Source organism: Aureobasidium pullulans (genome assembly GCF_000721785.1).
Source record: "Aureobasidium pullulans EXF-150 unplaced genomic scaffold scaffold_1, whole genome shotgun sequence".
In the NCBI taxonomy this organism is placed as follows: Eukaryota; Fungi; Ascomycota; class Dothideomycetes; order Dothideales; family Saccotheciaceae; genus Aureobasidium; species Aureobasidium pullulans.
This window is the reverse complement of record NW_021941021.1, coordinates 826,734-842,288: the sequence shown is the minus strand read 5'-3', so window position 1 is coordinate 842,288 and position 15,555 is coordinate 826,734. Positions and strand designations below refer to the sequence as shown.

Sequence of the window (15,555 nt, the reverse complement as noted above, 5' to 3'; positions counted from 1 at the left end):
AAAGTGGCGTGTAGAGTTTGGAGATGATTTGTGATACCGATTCGGTGGCTTGGCAACTCCCGTTTAGCAGGGTATGTCCTTGCCATTCTAGCATAGTTTCCAGCTTGAGAAGGAGGGAAATTCTTGAGATCTACATGATGTATAGAGGTGTATGAGACTCAAGAATCGATTTGCTTGTATGGCCATGACACTGCAGGACAGTGGTTCTCTTATCGGAGCTCACTTCCGGGCGATAGCCCTAACGTGGCCTGACAGGAACCGCATTCGCTTAAGCGGCTGTGCGGGAAACAGTCTGGATACGGCTCCTGATGGTCAGTATATATTGACAAAACATCTTGCAATGCGACAGATATCTGGCAGGTTGGTCGAGCAAGTAAAATTGATGTTCCAGAATGCTTTTCTACTTCTAGGACATGATCACAGTGAATTTGGAGACAAATATTTGTGTTACCAGAAAAACTCTGGTCGGTCTGTCTTTTTGAGTATTGAGAATATTATATATGACAATAGGAGATTTCGAAGAGAAAGCATGGTTTATCTGCTCAACTACCACCGACTCGACCCCTTGATTTTGTTTGTTGTGTTGACTTGCTAGATGTCTTAAGACATTTAGCAGGCGGCGCCAGAGCCGCTGGGGATACCAGAGCACTTGCTGGACTTCTTGCCACCAGAGATGGTGTTGCCAGACCACTTCCAGTTGGAGCAAGCACCGGAGGCACAGAGAATGTAGGTGTTGGTACCAGAGCTGGTAACACCGACCTTGTTGTTGTTCATGGTGAGGCCAGTGATCGGGACACCGTTGGTGGGCTTGCCGGTAGGGGATCCGTTCTCGTAGTCCTGCTCAATGACAACACCGTACTTGGAGATGCCGGAGAGAGTGTTGCCAGTGTACTCAATGCCAGAGACCTTGCCAGTAGCACCGTAGACAGTCTTGATACGGAGACCGTTCTGAGAGTTGGTGACCTTGTTGTTGGTGAACTTGACGTTGGAGACGGTGTTGTCATCACGACCACCGACGGAACCGATGGAGAGACCGTGGCCACCAGTGCAGGTAGAACCGGTGACAGTGATGTCGGAACCAGAGTTGACGGCGACACAGTCATCCTGGTTGTGGATGTTGGCACCAGAAATGGTGATGCCGCTGGAGGAGCCAATGTCGAAAGCATCGGTGTTGTGGCCCTTGTTCTCACCGTCACCGGCAGAGTTGTCAACAGTGACACCAGTCAGGGTAAGCTGCTTGGCGTTGTTGATGGAGAAGATCTGAACGGGAGAATCCTTGATCTTGATGTTCTGGATCTTGGAGTTGGTCATCTTGTGAGCGTAGAAGAACTTGGGCTTCTTCTTGCCACCGTTGGTGCCCTTGCCGTCCCACCATCTGCTGCCCTGACCGTCGAGGACGGAGCCGGAAGCACCAATGACGGTGAGCTTGTCACCGGAGACGGAGACGAGAGGACCAGTCCACTCCTTGTAGCCGAAGGTAGTGGTACCCTGGAAAGTAACAGTGGTACCGGCGTTCAGGCCAGTCAGGTCAAGAGTGGTACCGGCAGGGACAACAGCATTGCTGATGATGATGCTGGAGCAAGACTTCTTCTGCTTGAGGACGTTGGCAGCGGCGGAGGAGCCAGAGAAGGTACAGCTGCCACGCTCCTGGATAGTGGGAGCAGCAATTGCGGCACCGCTGAGAAGAGCGGCGACGGCGAGGCTGGAGAATTGAACCATGATTCTTATAGAAAAGAGTGTAAGGAAGTAAAGAGTGAAAGACGAGACCGGCTCGAGAGTTGGAATGTGATGAGAAAGAGAGTGTTGATGATGAGAGAGACGAATCGATTTTAGAAGGAGAGACACCAGTACTTATACCGTTCCTGCTCTTCTCGATCTAGGTCTATCGCAAGGGTCTGATTGACTCCAATGCCAAGTTCATGCTATGCGGACGTCGGGATGTAGGCGAGACGTGCTGGGACTGCCTTGTGTCACTGCACCATTTTGCGTACAAGGAAGCATCAATATAGAGCTCGTATTTTGTCGGGAAGCACTTTACAGTGATTTCAGGAGTGAATTGTGGCGGCCATGAGGCTAGAGGATGATGTCGGAGAGCCCGGGAGAGGACTTTGAGAAACGCTTTGATCAAGGAGGTGTCAAACGTCGCCCCACAACAACTTCTGACAAGCTTGTTCAAGAAGCACCGGCAAATCTGAAACGACGATCGGTTGTTCGTCCGAAAGAATTAACAAAGAACCTAATAGAGCGCATTTGTTTGGGAAACACATCACCCGAGTCCTTGTGATGACCGATGGACAGTGAAGTTCGGCGTTTCTCGAACTTCTGCCCCCAGCCGCCCAGCATTAGGGCATGGCAGCTGTAGTGTTTCAGGAGACGAAACGAAACATGGAAAGAGACGGGGAAGCATCGTTCCAAACTATCGGTGCTATCCTCAGCTTCGAGAAAGCTCGCTATTCTCAATCGCTGTCTTGCCATTTCCAAATAGCATTGTGGATATTGGCCCGCATCGCATCGCATTGCTCACTCAGGCGAGAGTCGACCTTGCCCTGATGTTTCAGAATGCTTACCGCGATCATGTCCAGAAGCTGATTTGCGCAGGGTGCATGATGAATTTGATGCCGTCGATTGGTTTCTGGTTGTGATTCTCGCCATTCGTAAGGAGGGATCAACAATGCTTGCTGTGCCCTAAGCCTTTTGGCACGAGTGATGATCAGGCTCCTGCATCAATCAAGCTCAAATGATCCACGTGCTCTAGAATCAAGCAGACGGAAAATCAACGCATAGAAAGGCAGAGTACGCGGAGATTATCGCTTGGCGGTGGAGAGGGCAAGAACCATGAAGGTCAGAATGCCAAGTCATAAAGCGTCTATGTAAGTTCGAACCTGAATCTCACCATTAATATGTACCAGCCTTTGACGCTGAACGGAGGTCAACACAGACGAGCAGAGGCTGAATCACACAACTCTAAGTCGTCAGATCAAACTCAGAATGCGATCCGAATCGTCCACGGCACATCTGTGGCGTCCGCCACACCGCCAATGCTGCCATGGCCGACAAGCGCCATCAAGCCTCGTCAAGCTCATCACCCGACGCACGACCACTTTGTAGCACGAGCAGGGATGTTTTGCTAATTTGTTCAAGAATAGGGCCTGTAACCCTATTGCAACATCTGCCGGTCCATTGGATCATGATTACCTATCTACTACACACAATTTAACCGAAGCAAGAAGCAGCGCTACGTATTGCCATCCTTATCAAAGGACTCGGATTGAGGAGGTCGCCTTGATGTCTCTGCTGCTCAGTCCAACCGAGACTCCGATCTCTCCTCCTGCAATGACCCAGTCCTGTTGATAGATGCTCCAGTAACTAAGATCACGTCTGGTGAGATCGAAGTTGACTACCGTGTTTTGCCCTGGCTGAAGGCTGACCTTCTCGAAGCCACGAAGGACCTTGAGCGGTGTGGGATCTTCGCCGGGAACCTGAGGGAGTGACAAATACAACTGTGGTACTGTAGCACCAGCCACATCTCCTGTGTTTGATACGGTCACTGTTGCTCGGTAGAGGACATCCCATAGAGTAGGGTTACCTCCAGGGATGATCTTGGCAGGGGGAGGAGTGCTGCTGATGTTGTAGCCACCATAGACCTTGCTGACACTCAGGGATGAGATGTCAAATGTGGAATATGAGAGACCGAAGCCAAATTCATACTGGACGCTTTGGTTGTAGTAGTCGAAATGGCGGTAATCAATCAAGAGACCTTCGGTGAAATCAGATTGCCACGCGTTGGGGTCTCTGGTGGTAACAAGAGCGGTGCTGTTGGTGATGTCGGCAAAAGCATAGTCCTCTTGCGTCTTGGCAATTGTGTAGGGCAATCTACCGCTTGGGTTAACATCACCGTAAAGGATATCAACCAAGGAGTTTCCTGTCTCGGTGCCAGGTAAATGTGCTGCTAGAATGGCAGTGACGTTGGGGTTCTCTGCCCAAGGAAGGATGTTCAGTCCGCCTGAATGGGTTACAACGATGGTGTTGTTGCAAACGCTAGCCACTGATTCGACAACTGCCGTGCTGTTCCAATCTGCCAGAAGCGTGCTCCTGTCTTCGCCTTCTTCAGCCCAGGTCTTCAAGAAGACGAGACATACATCAGGTGGTGTTGGCTGGAGGGACGCAAGACCACGAGGTGTTGACAACAGAGTGTTGTTCAAGATATACTGTACGAGACTACCGTCCTGGGCAGCTCTAGCTTTGATAGCAGTGAGTGGGTCGACAAGATAAGATAATCTTCCTGTACCACTACCGCCACCAACGGGGAGTGTGCCGTACTCTGGGACAAATATTAGCGATCGTCTTGCTTGGGTGGGAGACATAACTTACCATATCCGAACGGATTAGACTGATAAGGTGCGGCAGAGAAGTACTCGCCGTTCAGAATGTCTCCAGCATCATTACCTAATACTGCAATGTTCTTTGGAGCCTTCAATGGCAAAGCACCATTGACGTTCTTCAACAGAACAGTACCAGCTGAGCCAAGTTCCCTGATCAGAGTGGCATGGTTCTCACGGACATCAACATTCGCGACTGAGCCCAGGGGGAATGCAACAGTGGAAGCGGCAGCACCAAAGAAGCTGTTGAGAGGGATCTCGCTTGGATCGATGGAAGGAAAGTCGGTGTCTTGCTTGAGATGGAAGTACGGTGTCATGATACGCTTGATCATGTCGTCGAGGCGGCCTTCGGAGAGTGATCCGTTATTGACGGCCGTCGTGATGTTACCGCCAAAGAAGCTGTTACCCCCTGCACGGAAGCCAATAGTGCCTGGCATATCCATGTCGAGGCCGGCGTTTATCGATGCAACACCACTATGAGTAGCCTGGAACAGTCAGTGGATGGTCCACGGTGCTTGTAAAGAGAAACTTACACCCCAATCACTCATGACATAGCCTTGGAAACCGAACTCTTCTTTGAGGATACCGTTCAATGTTTTGGAATTAGCACAGCCGTACGAACCGTTGACTCTGTTGTATGAACACATTACAGATGCGACACCGCTTCGGATAGCATTGGCGAATGGCCAGGCGTATAGTTCGTGCATGGTGCGATCATCGATGTTGGATGAAACAGCTTCGATAGTTGTTCCATTGCGAGTGGATGGGTTGCGCTGAGTCTCTTGTTCGTTGCCGATGTAGTCTTGGATGTGTTAGCTTTGTTGCTTCCGGGAACCAAAGTTCGACGTACGCTTGACACAAGCCTGGACTCCGGTCGACTGCATGCCCCAGATTGTCTGCTCGACAGCAACACCACTCAGATATGGATCGGGAGAGAAACCTGAAAATCACATCAGTCTTTGGAGGAGTCATCATCTCAGATGTGACGTACCTTCCCAATTACGTCCACCACGGCCATGGCGACCTGAAGAGAGGGTCAGTATTTGGTTAATTCATGTCATGTCTGAGTTCGCACTGGAGGCGGATCAATGAAGGCTGATAGAACTTACCTAACGGTCCGACAACAGGACCGAGAGCTATATTAGCTCCCTTACCTTTGAACTCTTGAGCCATATATAATCCGCGTGTGTAGATCAAGCCCTTGTCCCAAGAGGCTGCAGCTGTTAAGCCAGCAGGGAAGACTGAAGCATAGGTAGCCTGTCTGATTGCGAGAGGTCCATCCTGCAAGCAAAGGCCTCAACGCATGTCAATGTCAGCTGGGAGTGTTAACAGTAGAAATGAGCTCAAAGAGTCTTACCGTCGAAGCCTAGACGCTCAATTGGGGCGATATTGCCCACACAAGGACCGGCAGAACCTAGATGAAGAGTTGTGAGCTATTGACATGCTATCACAGAGGATATGTCGTACCCGTGACCAATCCAGCCTTCTCTTCCAGAGTCAGATCGGTCAAGAAGGCCTCTGCTTGAGCCAAAGCAGTCTCCCATCCGATGCCAGCTGTTTCCGCTGTGATTTTGTCATTATCCTTGTCCGCAGAGCATAATGATGCACTTACGGCTAGGATAGACTGGAGGGCTAGAGGTGTAAAGCTCATGATTCCAGCTGCTGTTCTGCGCTCCGGCCAGACCAATTGCAGTCAGAGCCGCAGCAATGGTGTTCAAAGGGCGATACATGTTTGAACACAAGAAGCTTGAGGTACTTGCCATCCATCAAGGTACTTTGCGACCTACCTTTATACCATCGCAAACTCGGGGCATCTCTCTCCACACTTCCGCGGTGTGAGGGGTCCGGTAATGCAGGCTTGAAGTCTACCTACCGAAAGAAATTCCATACCATAGAAGTACGCCTCATGATGTAACCTCTTTGGGTGCCTTCAGGTGTTCGCAAAAGACAAAGTATATTGACTCGTGATGTATCGCGATCGTTCTCCTCTTCTTGGCATCAGAGTGAATGAGGGGAAGGCTGGGGAAGAGCCAACAATGAGATCGGACTAATGTTCCTTCCGAGGTATACATGGTCGAGGTAGCATCTCACGAGTCGACAAACCTGATTCAGTGTTGATCGTGGAAAACGGCAGTTGCGATGGTTGCATTGTGAGGGACGTGGAGGTGGTGGTGGACCTTCATGTGCTTTGAAGCTTCAGGGATCTTTAGCCGCGGGCCGGAGGCTCCAATGCTTAGCCCATCTCAAGCATCTTCATAAAACGGCTCTTGAAGCAGCATGGCAGCCCAGAAACACGTCCAGAGGTAGTGTTTCTGGCGACGAGAGCAAACATCCCGAAAGGCAGGTGAAAAGTAGAGTTGGTTTGTACTCGGAGTATGGCCATGCAGGCTGATACAAGAGGTGGGGCGTGGCAGCCTGAAGTTGATGGCATCAATGTTGCCTTCACGCTTTTGTTGCAAACATCTCGACAAAGCGTGGCTCTCTTCCGAAAATGTGTTCCCATCATGATCGACTTTCGGACAACTGCATTGCTGCTCATTACATCCATGAGATCGTTCTTCATCTTTTTCTTCATCTTGACTCTTCATCTCAATATCTCTTGCAAGTACAACCACTCTCCCAACCGGTTTTCTTTTTCCTACTGTCAGATCTTACATGTCATTGCCGGTCGTACCCATGTCCTCAGGCCAGAGCTAGGCGCCATTGCTACAGAGTGACTTGAACAACAAACATGCATGATTTGATCGATCTGATATCCAGAAGCAAGTTAGATTGGCTCGGAGTATAGTCGCGACATTTAGAGACAGATGTGCGTGGTGGAGTAGAGGTCGATCTCGGAGAGTTTTGATTGACTTCCGGAGTTGCTTCCACAGCCAAGCAACGAGAGCATCATCATCGTCGTTGCGGCTGAACTCTGTCCGTCCGCTCCTTTCCTATCTTTCGAGCCAAAAAGATGTCGTATCAGAGTGCGAAGCGGCCTTCATGCGATTTTTTTGTCAATCGGATACACACGGTGTATGGAAGTCCATCCGAAGAGTTCAAAAGGATGATTCCAGATGGTGTAACTGTTTAACAAGCGAACCCCTGTTCTCAGTCAAACGTCATTGGACGGGCTGTCAAAAAAAAAAGAGGCGTTTTGTTTCCACGCCCAGGCTTGGGAGCTTGTGCATTCCTTCACCAAAATCCTGCTCGCTTGCTGAATCGCCAGGCCTGGTTGAGAGTGGATCCTTAAAATAGGCACTAAGGATGCGATGGGTTACACAGACGGTGGGTTAGCAAACTACCAACATGTAAGTCGGTGTTTGTCGAGCTTTCCTCTGACCTACAACAACAATACCTCGATATCGCAAGTGTCGCGTCGTCGCAAAAGATGATACGGATCAATGCGCGAGGCGCGATACTCACATCTGTCATCGCTCTAATCCTAGTTCTCCTGTTCGTCGCGCAATGGAAGCGTAATGAGATCAACGCATGGCGTGGTCCCCACGCTGACGCCGCATCACCACCTGTTCACCACGAGGATACTAAGCTGGATGATGTCGCTGAGTTCAAGGATGATGTCGCCGCGCCTGCTGTGCCCGACTACTCTGCTGGAAACTCGACGCTAGGAGTAAGGCAACAAGTTCCTCAGCACCTGCGGACCATGTTTGGCTGACAGGAAACAAAGTTCCAAGCAATTCTAGCGCTATCACAAGGCACCAAATGGCGAGTCGACGGCCTGCACGCCGCAGCCAAAGCCGCCGGCATCGCCGTAACCGTCCCTCAACAACCTAAATGGAGCGAACCTTTCATCAAGGCATTCCAAGAATTCGGTCCCGTCGAAGCCCACGGTGCTGCAATGGCATGGCTAGGCCACCTCGATCTCCTGAAATTCGTCATCCAAAACAACTGGGGTTCGGCTCTCATCCTCGAAGATGACATGGATTGGGACGTCGATGTCCGCAAACAAACACCACCGATCGCAAAAGCTGTCAGGGAGTTGACAAAGTCGAAAAAGGCGGATACAGAGCCGTATGGAAAGAGCTGGGATGTCATGTGGCTGGGCCATTGCAGTGATCCTCCGCCGTTCAAGGATGAGGGCAAGATCATCACTTTCGCCGACAACACAACTGCTCCGATTGAAAAGTACCGCGGCTTGAACCCTCGTGTCAAGGATGTGATCAAGGATGGCCAGCGCATCGTCCACTTCTCCATCAACCCCGTCTGCACATTCGCCTACGCTGTATCATATCAAGGCGCACGCAACCTACTCGCCCACGCCTCGCTTGGAAAAGGAGGAGCTTTCGATCTGATGCTCATGCACGCTTGCCAGGACAAGGTACTGAAATGCGTCTCTGTCAACCCGGAAGTCTTTGATCCTTACTTCCCTGCCGAGGGTGGTGCCAGTGAGGTCAGAGCTGGAGATGCAGGCGTCGACTTTGACCATGAAGTCGGCAAGGCCAAGGGACATACGGACAATACCCTCAACAGCGCTCGCTGTTTTGCACAGTTCGGCGAGACGTGCCTGGAATAGAGGCACTCTTTGCACTTTTTTTGCATATTTCTGAGCGTTCACAGCGTGTTTTTGCTTAACGAATCGTACATCTGGTTTTTTCGACACTGCATCTTCTGATTCTTGTACTATTCTACTGACTCTCACCTATACAGCCCCTCCTTGGACACTGCTCCAACCTGCAAAAAGCACTCTGCACTTTAGCAATGGCGCCTACAGCTACGAACTGTGGATGAGAGGGCTAGTATCATATTCTCTCTTCGGACACTCCACCGGTAGCGAAATGCATTCTGCATGTTAGACAGCCCTGTCCTACACTCATTCTGGAGGCTGAGATGGCTGAGATGCTGTCTAAACACGCTGCGTCGATGACAGAACCGGGTGCTACAGACATTGGTGGCCAAGAGCCGAGACAAGCGATCAAGGGTATTCAACCGTCAAATCGCTCCCCCAGTCACGTATATCCTGCGTAGATCTGGCAATGTGGCAATGCACGAGGCCTCGAACCAGCAGTAGCGGGAAGCTGCGATGTGGGCAGCCGAGAGTCGCGTACGTGTAGCGAAAACGCATGCGTCACGAAGAATCATAGGGCACTCGACCACAGGCCTCGCTCCCTGATCACTTTGCATTCTAGGTAGTCGCGACAAGGTGCCGAGGCACGATGCTTCTACGCCAGCAGTGTCGTGAAGGTGCGATGGAGGTAGTCGGAATTCATGTACATGTACCGCGTGTGACCGACGACACTACTAGGATCAGGGGCACCCCATGATAGACCACCACGTTCTCCTACTTGCGTCGATGCACGAGGGGCCACAAACAACAGTGTCGCGTAGTTGCGAAGGGGCCAAATGGGACTCGCGTACAGGTACCCGGTACGTCTGTCGCATCGTCGACGAGCAAGGCAAGGAAAGGGAAAGGTGCGAATAGAGCTTTTGTTGGGATGACGATTAACCAGCATGGCTTTCCATGTCCTGGTGCCCGGCTCTTACGAGGACAAAGAAAGGAAGAGGCATTGCTGAGGACAAGAGGCTTTATATAGCTAGCAGAGAATGTCAGGAACAAGCTTCAATCACCACTTGTCGTGTGAAAGACCAACGTTGCGAATGGTAAAGCGGAGGCTGGCTGTAGAAGATCTTCTTATCACAAGTGATATATATCCTTTCTCTCGCACTTCTCAATGCTTTCCAACCCATCTCAAAACCTCTTTTACATAACTCTCTGGATTCTCCTCTGCACACCAATGCCCCGCACCCTCCACCTTCGCCAAAGTGACCTCTTCATACATATCCTTCGCCTGCTCTTCCGCAATTTCAATCATAAAGCTCAACTCACCCCAAAGCGCACAACAAGGAACCTTACTCTTCCCCTGCTCCTTTACCAAGTTCGCATTATCCTCGCTATCTTGATGGAAAGCGCGATAAAGATCAAAACCCGCACGCATAGCTCCCGGCTGAGCAAACAACTCAGCATAATGATCCACATCCGTAGCGGAAATGGCAGAAGGATGTTGAGTCAAGCGATCATAGAAGGATTTCAAATATTGTCGTTCTTTTCCTTGTGTGAGCATTTCGGGAACGTCGAGTTGCCAGTGGAAGACAAAATGCCAGAGTCCTCCGTGTGCGGAATCTTTGACGTATTGATCGTAGAGGGAAGTGCCGGGGAGTGGGCATTCTCCCCAAGCCACTGATGCTGTCGCATCGGGGAATTTTGCGGCAAAGGCGTGAGCTACCATGCCGCCTATGTCGTGGCCGATGACGTGGATCTTGTCCTTGATGTTTAGGTGGGAGGTTATCAAGGTGTGGAGATCGGCAGCCATGGTGAATTTATCATAGCCGTCTCTAGGGCGGGAAGACTCTCCTGCGCCGCGGTAGTCGGGTGCGATGACCAGGTATCCTGCATCGGCCAAGGGAGTAATTACATGGCGGAACTGGTAGGATGTTTGAGGGAACCCGTGGATGAGGAGGATAGTCCCTTTCGATTGTGTTCTCTTGGGAGGGGAACAGGAAATGTAGTTTATGGAGACTTCTGTTGGTGTAGAAGGTTTGCCATCCAGGAATTGGCGTTTGGATATCCAGCGGGAGGAGTCGTATGTTCTCGCTGCCATGATGAAGTTATAGATGGATGGAATTTGATTTGTATCTGGAAGAAAGATATGCGATTGAGCTTTGATGAGTTTGGTCGAAGGTGCAAGCGATGTCTCTTATATCTTTGTGATCTAGCAGACAGATGTCTTCAAATTCTGTCATCAACAGCGTCACGTTCAGCGTCACATACAGCGTCACCTCAAGTCTATCGAGCGTCACAGCACATGATATCTCCAAAAATCGGAGTTCGAGTTGAGGTCTTGGATCGACGTCATGCTGAGCGAACATCCGCTTCTCAGCCTGCGGAGGTCCTCCTCATGAGCTCTCGACACCAAATAGCTGTAGTGAATTATTACAAAAGACAACACGAATACTGTGCATGATCACAACGAGGTTTCCAACACAAACAGAGGTTTAAACTATGCATATGCGTGAAATTGTGTCGTAGGGCACGGGGATTTCTGGCTCTCAAACCGTGTTTATCCCAGAAGTACGACCCTATCGTTGTGCGGCTGGTGTTCATTCTACCAGCTTCAGAGATCGCATAAATAACATACGCAGTACCTCTATATGCAACTCCTAGTGATAAGAAGGGGGGACATCTGTTCCTAGAAAGTGCATAACAACAACTCCAACGCCGCGGCTCGAACCCAGCCCCACCAAAAACGTAAAATCTTTACCAGGGCCAAAAAAAAGTTTTTCGACCCGCAAGAAAGTGTTTCATAGGTGGCATAAGAACAAAAGAAGATGTTTTCCGACACGGGGAATTGAACCCCGGCCTCCTCGGACCTGGTTGTTCTTTCGAACGGTTTGAGAGCGAGAAATCCTAGCCACTAGACCATATCGGATTTGATAAAGGAGGTGCTGCTAGCACACTTCATGAATCCGTGACACATGGGCTTCACATGGCACGCCGACATACAGCACGTTGGTCGCGGGCTGCTTTGGAAGCAAGTCATGTCAAAGTGAAAATTTGGTTAAAGAAGATAGATACAGTTGAATCGTAAGATAGCTTAGAGCCCAAGGTCGTTAAAAAGTACCCCCATTACACACAGACATTAACATTTCGTTTAACCGAACATGGCATCACCAAGTCTGATGCTGACAGTCTTGGTCTGGAGGTAGTTGTCAAGAGCGGCCTCACCAAGCTCACGACCAATACCGGATGACTTGTAGCCACCGAAGGGAAGCTGCCAGTGAAGGGTGTTGTAGGTGTTGACCCAGACGGTACCAGCCTTCAGGGCGTTGGAGACCTCAATGGCGGTGTTGAGGTTGGAGGTGTGGACGGCGGCGGCGAGACCGTATGTGGTGTTGTTGCCGACGCGGATGGCTTCTTCCTTGGTCTTGAACTTTGCGATGGAGCAAACGGGACCGAAGATTTCTTCTTGCATAATGGACATGTCATCCTTGACGTCGGCGAAGATGGTGGGCTCGATGAAGTAGCCCTCGTTGCCCTTGCGCTTACCACCGGTGACGACGGTGGCACCCTCGTCTTGACCGGCCTTGATGTAACTATGATGTGTTAGTATGTTGTGTCAGAGTTAAGGAAGGGAAAGGATAGATAGAAAACATACCCCATGATTCTGTCGAACTGAAGTTGCGAGACCTGAGGACCTTGGAAGGTGTCGGCAGCGAAGGGGTCACCGACAACGTTCTTCTGAGCACGCTCCTTGAAGCGCTGAACGAACTTGTCGTAGATACCTTCCTGGACGTAGACTCTTGAGCCGGCGCAGCAGCACTGGCCGTGGTTGAAGAAGATACCAAAGTTGACCCATGAGATGGCGTTGTCAATGTCGGCATCGTCGAAGACAATGTTGGGAGACTTGCCACCAAGCTCGAGAGTGACCTTCTTCAGGTTGCTGCCAGCAGCGGCCTTCATGATTTGTCTTCCGACAAGAGTGGAACCGGTGAAGGCAACCTTGTCAACATCCATGTGCGAGGCAATGGCGGCACCGGCAATCTTTCCGAAACCAGAGATGATGTTGACGATACCGGCAGGGAAGCCAGCTTCCTTGCACAGGTTGGCGGCATAGAGACCAGACAGGGGGGTCTGTTCGGCGGTCTTGAGAACGACGGTGTTACCGCAAGCAATGGCGGGACCGATCTTCCATGCCCACATGAGGATGGGGAAGTTCCAGGGGATGATCTGACCACAAACACCAATCTAGGGACATGTTAGGATCGGATGATAACATAAAGATGATCAGATTGTACTCACGGGCTCCTTTCTGATGTAGTTGAAGGTGTCGGGGCTGGTGTCGACAACCTTACCCTCGATCTTGTCTGCCCAACCACCGTAGTATCTCAAGCAGCCAGATGCAGCAGCGACGTCACCCTTGGCCATTGTGAAAGCTTTGCCGTTGTCGAGAGCCTCGATAGCGGCAAGCTGGTCTGAGTGTTGGTCGAAGAGGTCGGCAAGCTTAACCAGAAGCTTGCCACGCTCGTTGGGAGTGACCTTGCGCCAGTCACCCTCAAAAGCCTTGCGAGCAGCTGCAACAGCAATGTCGACATCCTTCTCGCTGGCCTCGTAGACCGAGCAGATAACCTTCTCGTTCGAGGGGTTGATAACCTCGAATGTCTTGCCATCAACACCCTTGACGAACTCGTTATTGATGAAGAGACCGGTGGGCTGCTCGTACTTGCCCGTGGTCGGGGTCTCAAGTTGGATTGAAGTCATGATTGTGGGATATATATTGGGGGTATCTCAAACACAAAAAACAAGAAAAGAGGAATAGGTAGCAAGAGAGAAACGTGTGCCCACGGGCTTGATCAAGGTATTTGTACTCAACGTGCTCGCCTTCATAAGCTTCAGGCATTTTGGGTCCACCAAACCAATCTCCACTCGTCCTGGAACGAACCATTCCCTTTGCGGACATAAGTGGGAGGTGATAGGCGACCGCAAGACCTCGGACTCGCGGAGTGTGTTTGGTTAGGGCGGGGCAAGGGCGGCACTACCCCGCGCGCTGTGCTGCTCTTGGAGTTTCCCGGGGAAGGAACCATGAACTGTCTCATAGCAAGAATGCAGGCGCTTGCTCCAGCCGCCACTTTGTTGAATCATCTGCAGCTATCAGTCGATACCCGTTGCTCCTTGGATCATTGATGCATTGCTCTGAGCACAGAATATCAGTAATGTTTGGTTGCTCGCGAGCAATAGCTCGATATGCCGAACGACGTCAGTGAGGCCAAACATGCTCGGGTGAGCTTCCTCCGAGAGAAGCCCTCGTAAATTCATTACGAATTGTCGTCAAATATTGCATTCTGAGTGGTCAGTTAAAGCCTCGGGTTACCTCCTTCATCTGACCGTTCTAGGGATCCCTCCACCACCCCTCCTCAAAGCAGCAGCTCTTCCTCCCCTCATTCCCTCACGGTGAGATTCCGCAGGCCCGATCATCAGCTGTCTTGGCATAGCAGGAACGAATTATCTTCCCTTGCTGCTTGCCGGCAATCATAACTCGTATCTCTGGATCTTATTCTTGGTCGTTATCTTGCAGCAACAGAGCTCTTCCACGCGGCCCAAGAAGATTGTTTCTGTGGAGATCCGCATAGACTTGCTCAAAGTTGTTCGTGACAAGTGGCTTTGGCCTAGATCCCGTTGGATGCGGAGGAGCTCCCATTTGTAAGCCAAAACCTTCTCCTCACACAACATCAAGGTATCGGAGTCGTTACCCCCTCCCAGAAAGTGTGCTGATGTTCGTTTCTCAGCCTCTTTCTGACACGACTGTATGCTTCTCAGCTGGAATTCGTAATTCATTAATTGCTTTCTAGGTCTAAAACCATGCCTTGATTCATTATAGGATCTGCTAGAAAGAGAGAACATTATCGAAAGCGGGTCCTCGCCAAGGATCCTCTACAGCCACGTTTAAAGCTATGCCCGAGATCGGGAAGTGCGCGAGGTGAGACCGGCGAGGTCTTGATGCGGTAGGGCGAAGGCGAGGATGAGCTGCGGCGCTCAAGGGCCTCGAGGCGAGCGGCGAGCTCAGCAATCTGACGGTCGCGTAGGCGGAGTTGGTGCTGAGGTGGTTGTTTTCTTCGATGTGACTGGCGGAGTCATTGGATTCATGACTTTCGAAGTGCTCAGAGGCGACGGTCGCAGTCTGGCGGTTGTTGTGACGGTCGCTGCCAGTACGGTGAGCGCGAGGAGCCGGCAGATCTTGGTCGCTAAGATGAAGGCCGGCTCAAGAGATTGTTCAAGGGGGATGACATGGTTGCAGCGTGCGAGTGATGCGCCTTGTTGAGAGACTGATCTTACGCGCGCTGCTTGATGCGACTGTTCCTGCTCGAGGTTAGGTGACGGAGGACTTAAAGCTGTCTGCGCGGCCTTGTTAGATGGTAATGAAAGAAAGCGAGATTGAAACCAGTGATGCCTTTAGCATGATCCTTACACTGCAAAAGTTCTTAGTATGAGCTCCTTACTACATGTGACTATAGCGGTGCCAATGGCTAATACTGTAAGAGGGCATAGCGGAAGCAATTGCTCTTGTTTTGTCTAAGGAAGTCGCGACGCCGTAAACTTGTTTAGCCTAGCTAGGATGCGCCTCGTCGACGGTGCAGCGATATTTATCGCATGTTGAAGCGACACATATTGATTCCGACTGCTTGT

At 50.8% G+C, this 15,555-nt stretch overlaps 8 protein-coding genes across 8 annotated transcripts; 4 read left to right on the top strand and 4 right to left on the bottom strand.

Moving 5' to 3' along the window:
- Nucleotides 1-466: 466 nt before the first annotated feature.
- On the bottom strand, nt 467-2,059 carry M438DRAFT_341178 (the polygalacturonase). Its single transcript, XM_029904448.1, has one exon. It carries the CDS (start codon nt 1,717-1,719, stop codon nt 610-612), a length of 1,110 nt encoding a protein of 369 aa, XP_029765587.1. The 5' UTR covers nt 1,720-2,059; the 3' UTR covers nt 467-609.
- Nucleotides 2,060-2,739: 680 nt separating this feature from the next.
- On the top strand, nt 2,740-3,193 carry M438DRAFT_6020 (uncharacterized protein). Its single transcript, XM_029910206.1, has 2 exons — nt 2,740-2,870; nt 2,939-3,193. Exons 1-2 carry the CDS (start codon nt 2,836-2,838, stop codon nt 3,129-3,131), a joined length of 228 nt encoding a protein of 75 aa, XP_029765586.1. The 5' UTR covers nt 2,740-2,835; the 3' UTR covers nt 3,132-3,193.
- M438DRAFT_308752 (uncharacterized protein) lies at nt 3,172-6,109 on the bottom strand (the record flags this gene model as incomplete). Its single annotated transcript, XM_029902361.1, has 9 exons — nt 3,172-4,321; nt 4,372-4,864; nt 4,913-5,181; nt 5,230-5,319; nt 5,371-5,403; nt 5,489-5,674; nt 5,737-5,793; nt 5,847-5,942; nt 5,992-6,109. The coding sequence occupies 9 exons, from the start codon at nt 6,107-6,109 to the stop codon at nt 3,255-3,257; spliced, it is 2,409 nt and encodes an 802-aa protein (XP_029765585.1). The 3' UTR covers nt 3,172-3,254.
- A 727-nt stretch (nt 6,110-6,836) lies between these two features.
- M438DRAFT_341177 (uncharacterized protein) lies at nt 6,837-7,382 on the top strand. Its single transcript, XM_029904447.1, has one exon. It carries the CDS (start codon nt 6,884-6,886, stop codon nt 7,094-7,096), a length of 213 nt encoding a protein of 70 aa, XP_029765584.1. The 5' UTR covers nt 6,837-6,883; the 3' UTR covers nt 7,097-7,382.
- A 367-nt stretch (nt 7,383-7,749) lies between these two features.
- M438DRAFT_350812 (uncharacterized protein) lies at nt 7,750-8,892 on the top strand (the record flags this gene model as incomplete). Its single annotated transcript, XM_029906674.1, has 2 exons — nt 7,750-7,989; nt 8,047-8,892. The coding sequence occupies 2 exons, from the start codon at nt 7,750-7,752 to the stop codon at nt 8,890-8,892; spliced, it is 1,086 nt and encodes a 361-aa protein (XP_029765583.1).
- Nucleotides 8,893-9,990: 1,098 nt separating this feature from the next.
- On the bottom strand, nt 9,991-11,128 carry M438DRAFT_341175 (alpha/beta-hydrolase). Its single transcript, XM_029904446.1, has one exon. The coding sequence runs from the start codon at nt 10,973-10,975 to the stop codon at nt 10,046-10,048; it is 930 nt and encodes a 309-aa protein (XP_029765582.1). The 5' UTR covers nt 10,976-11,128; the 3' UTR covers nt 9,991-10,045.
- A 781-nt stretch (nt 11,129-11,909) lies between these two features.
- Nucleotides 11,910-13,682, bottom strand: M438DRAFT_286695 (aldehyde dehydrogenase, allergen Cla h 10). The gene is made up of 3 exons (XM_029901596.1): nt 13,174-13,682; nt 12,530-13,119; nt 11,910-12,467 (listed from the first exon to the last, which is right to left on the bottom strand). The coding sequence occupies exons 1-3, from the start codon at nt 13,630-13,632 to the stop codon at nt 12,026-12,028; spliced, it is 1,491 nt and encodes a 496-aa protein (XP_029765581.1). The 5' UTR covers nt 13,633-13,682; the 3' UTR covers nt 11,910-12,025.
- Nucleotides 13,683-14,419: 737 nt separating this feature from the next.
- Nucleotides 14,420-15,305, top strand: M438DRAFT_341172 (uncharacterized protein). The gene is made up of 3 exons (XM_029904445.1): nt 14,420-14,605; nt 14,658-14,675; nt 14,750-15,305. The coding sequence occupies exon 3, from the start codon at nt 14,891-14,893 to the stop codon at nt 15,188-15,190; it is 300 nt and encodes a 99-aa protein (XP_029765580.1). The 5' UTR covers nt 14,420-14,605; nt 14,658-14,675; nt 14,750-14,890; the 3' UTR covers nt 15,191-15,305.
- The last annotated feature ends 250 nt before the right edge of the window (nt 15,306-15,555 follow it).

What these genes read in the sequence shown, in the direction of transcription:
- M438DRAFT_341178 (XM_029904448.1), bottom strand. Translation starts at nt 1,719, where the DNA reads ATGGTTCAATTCTCCAGCCTCGCCGTCGCCGCTCTTCTCAGCGGTGCC.
- M438DRAFT_6020 (XM_029910206.1), top strand. Translation starts at nt 2,836, where the DNA reads ATGAAGGTCAGAATGCCAAGTCATAAAGCGTCTAT. An exon ending in CCAAGTCATAAAGCGTCTAT is followed by an intron (nt 2,871 to 2,938) that starts GTAAGTTCGAAC and finishes AGGTCAACACAG; the next exon opens with ACGAGCAGAGGCTGAATCAC.
- M438DRAFT_341177 (XM_029904447.1), top strand. Translation starts at nt 6,884, where the DNA reads ATGATCGACTTTCGGACAACTGCATTGCTGCTCATTACATCCATGAGA.
- M438DRAFT_341175 (XM_029904446.1), bottom strand. Translation starts at nt 10,975, where the DNA reads ATGGCAGCGAGAACATACGACTCCTCCCGCTGGATATCCAAACGCCAA.
- M438DRAFT_286695 (XM_029901596.1), bottom strand. Translation starts at nt 13,632, where the DNA reads ATGACTTCAATCCAACTTGAGACCCCGACCACGGGCAAGTACGAGCAG. An exon ending in ACTACATCAGAAAGGAGCCC is followed by an intron (nt 13,120 to 13,173) that starts GTGAGTACAATC and finishes ACATGTCCCTAG; the next exon opens with ATTGGTGTTTGTGGTCAGAT. An exon ending in CAGTTCGACAGAATCATGGG is followed by an intron (nt 12,468 to 12,529) that starts GTATGTTTTCTA and finishes AACACATCATAG; the next exon opens with TTACATCAAGGCCGGTCAAG.
- M438DRAFT_341172 (XM_029904445.1), top strand. Translation starts at nt 14,891, where the DNA reads ATGAGCTGCGGCGCTCAAGGGCCTCGAGGCGAGCGGCGAGCTCAGCAA.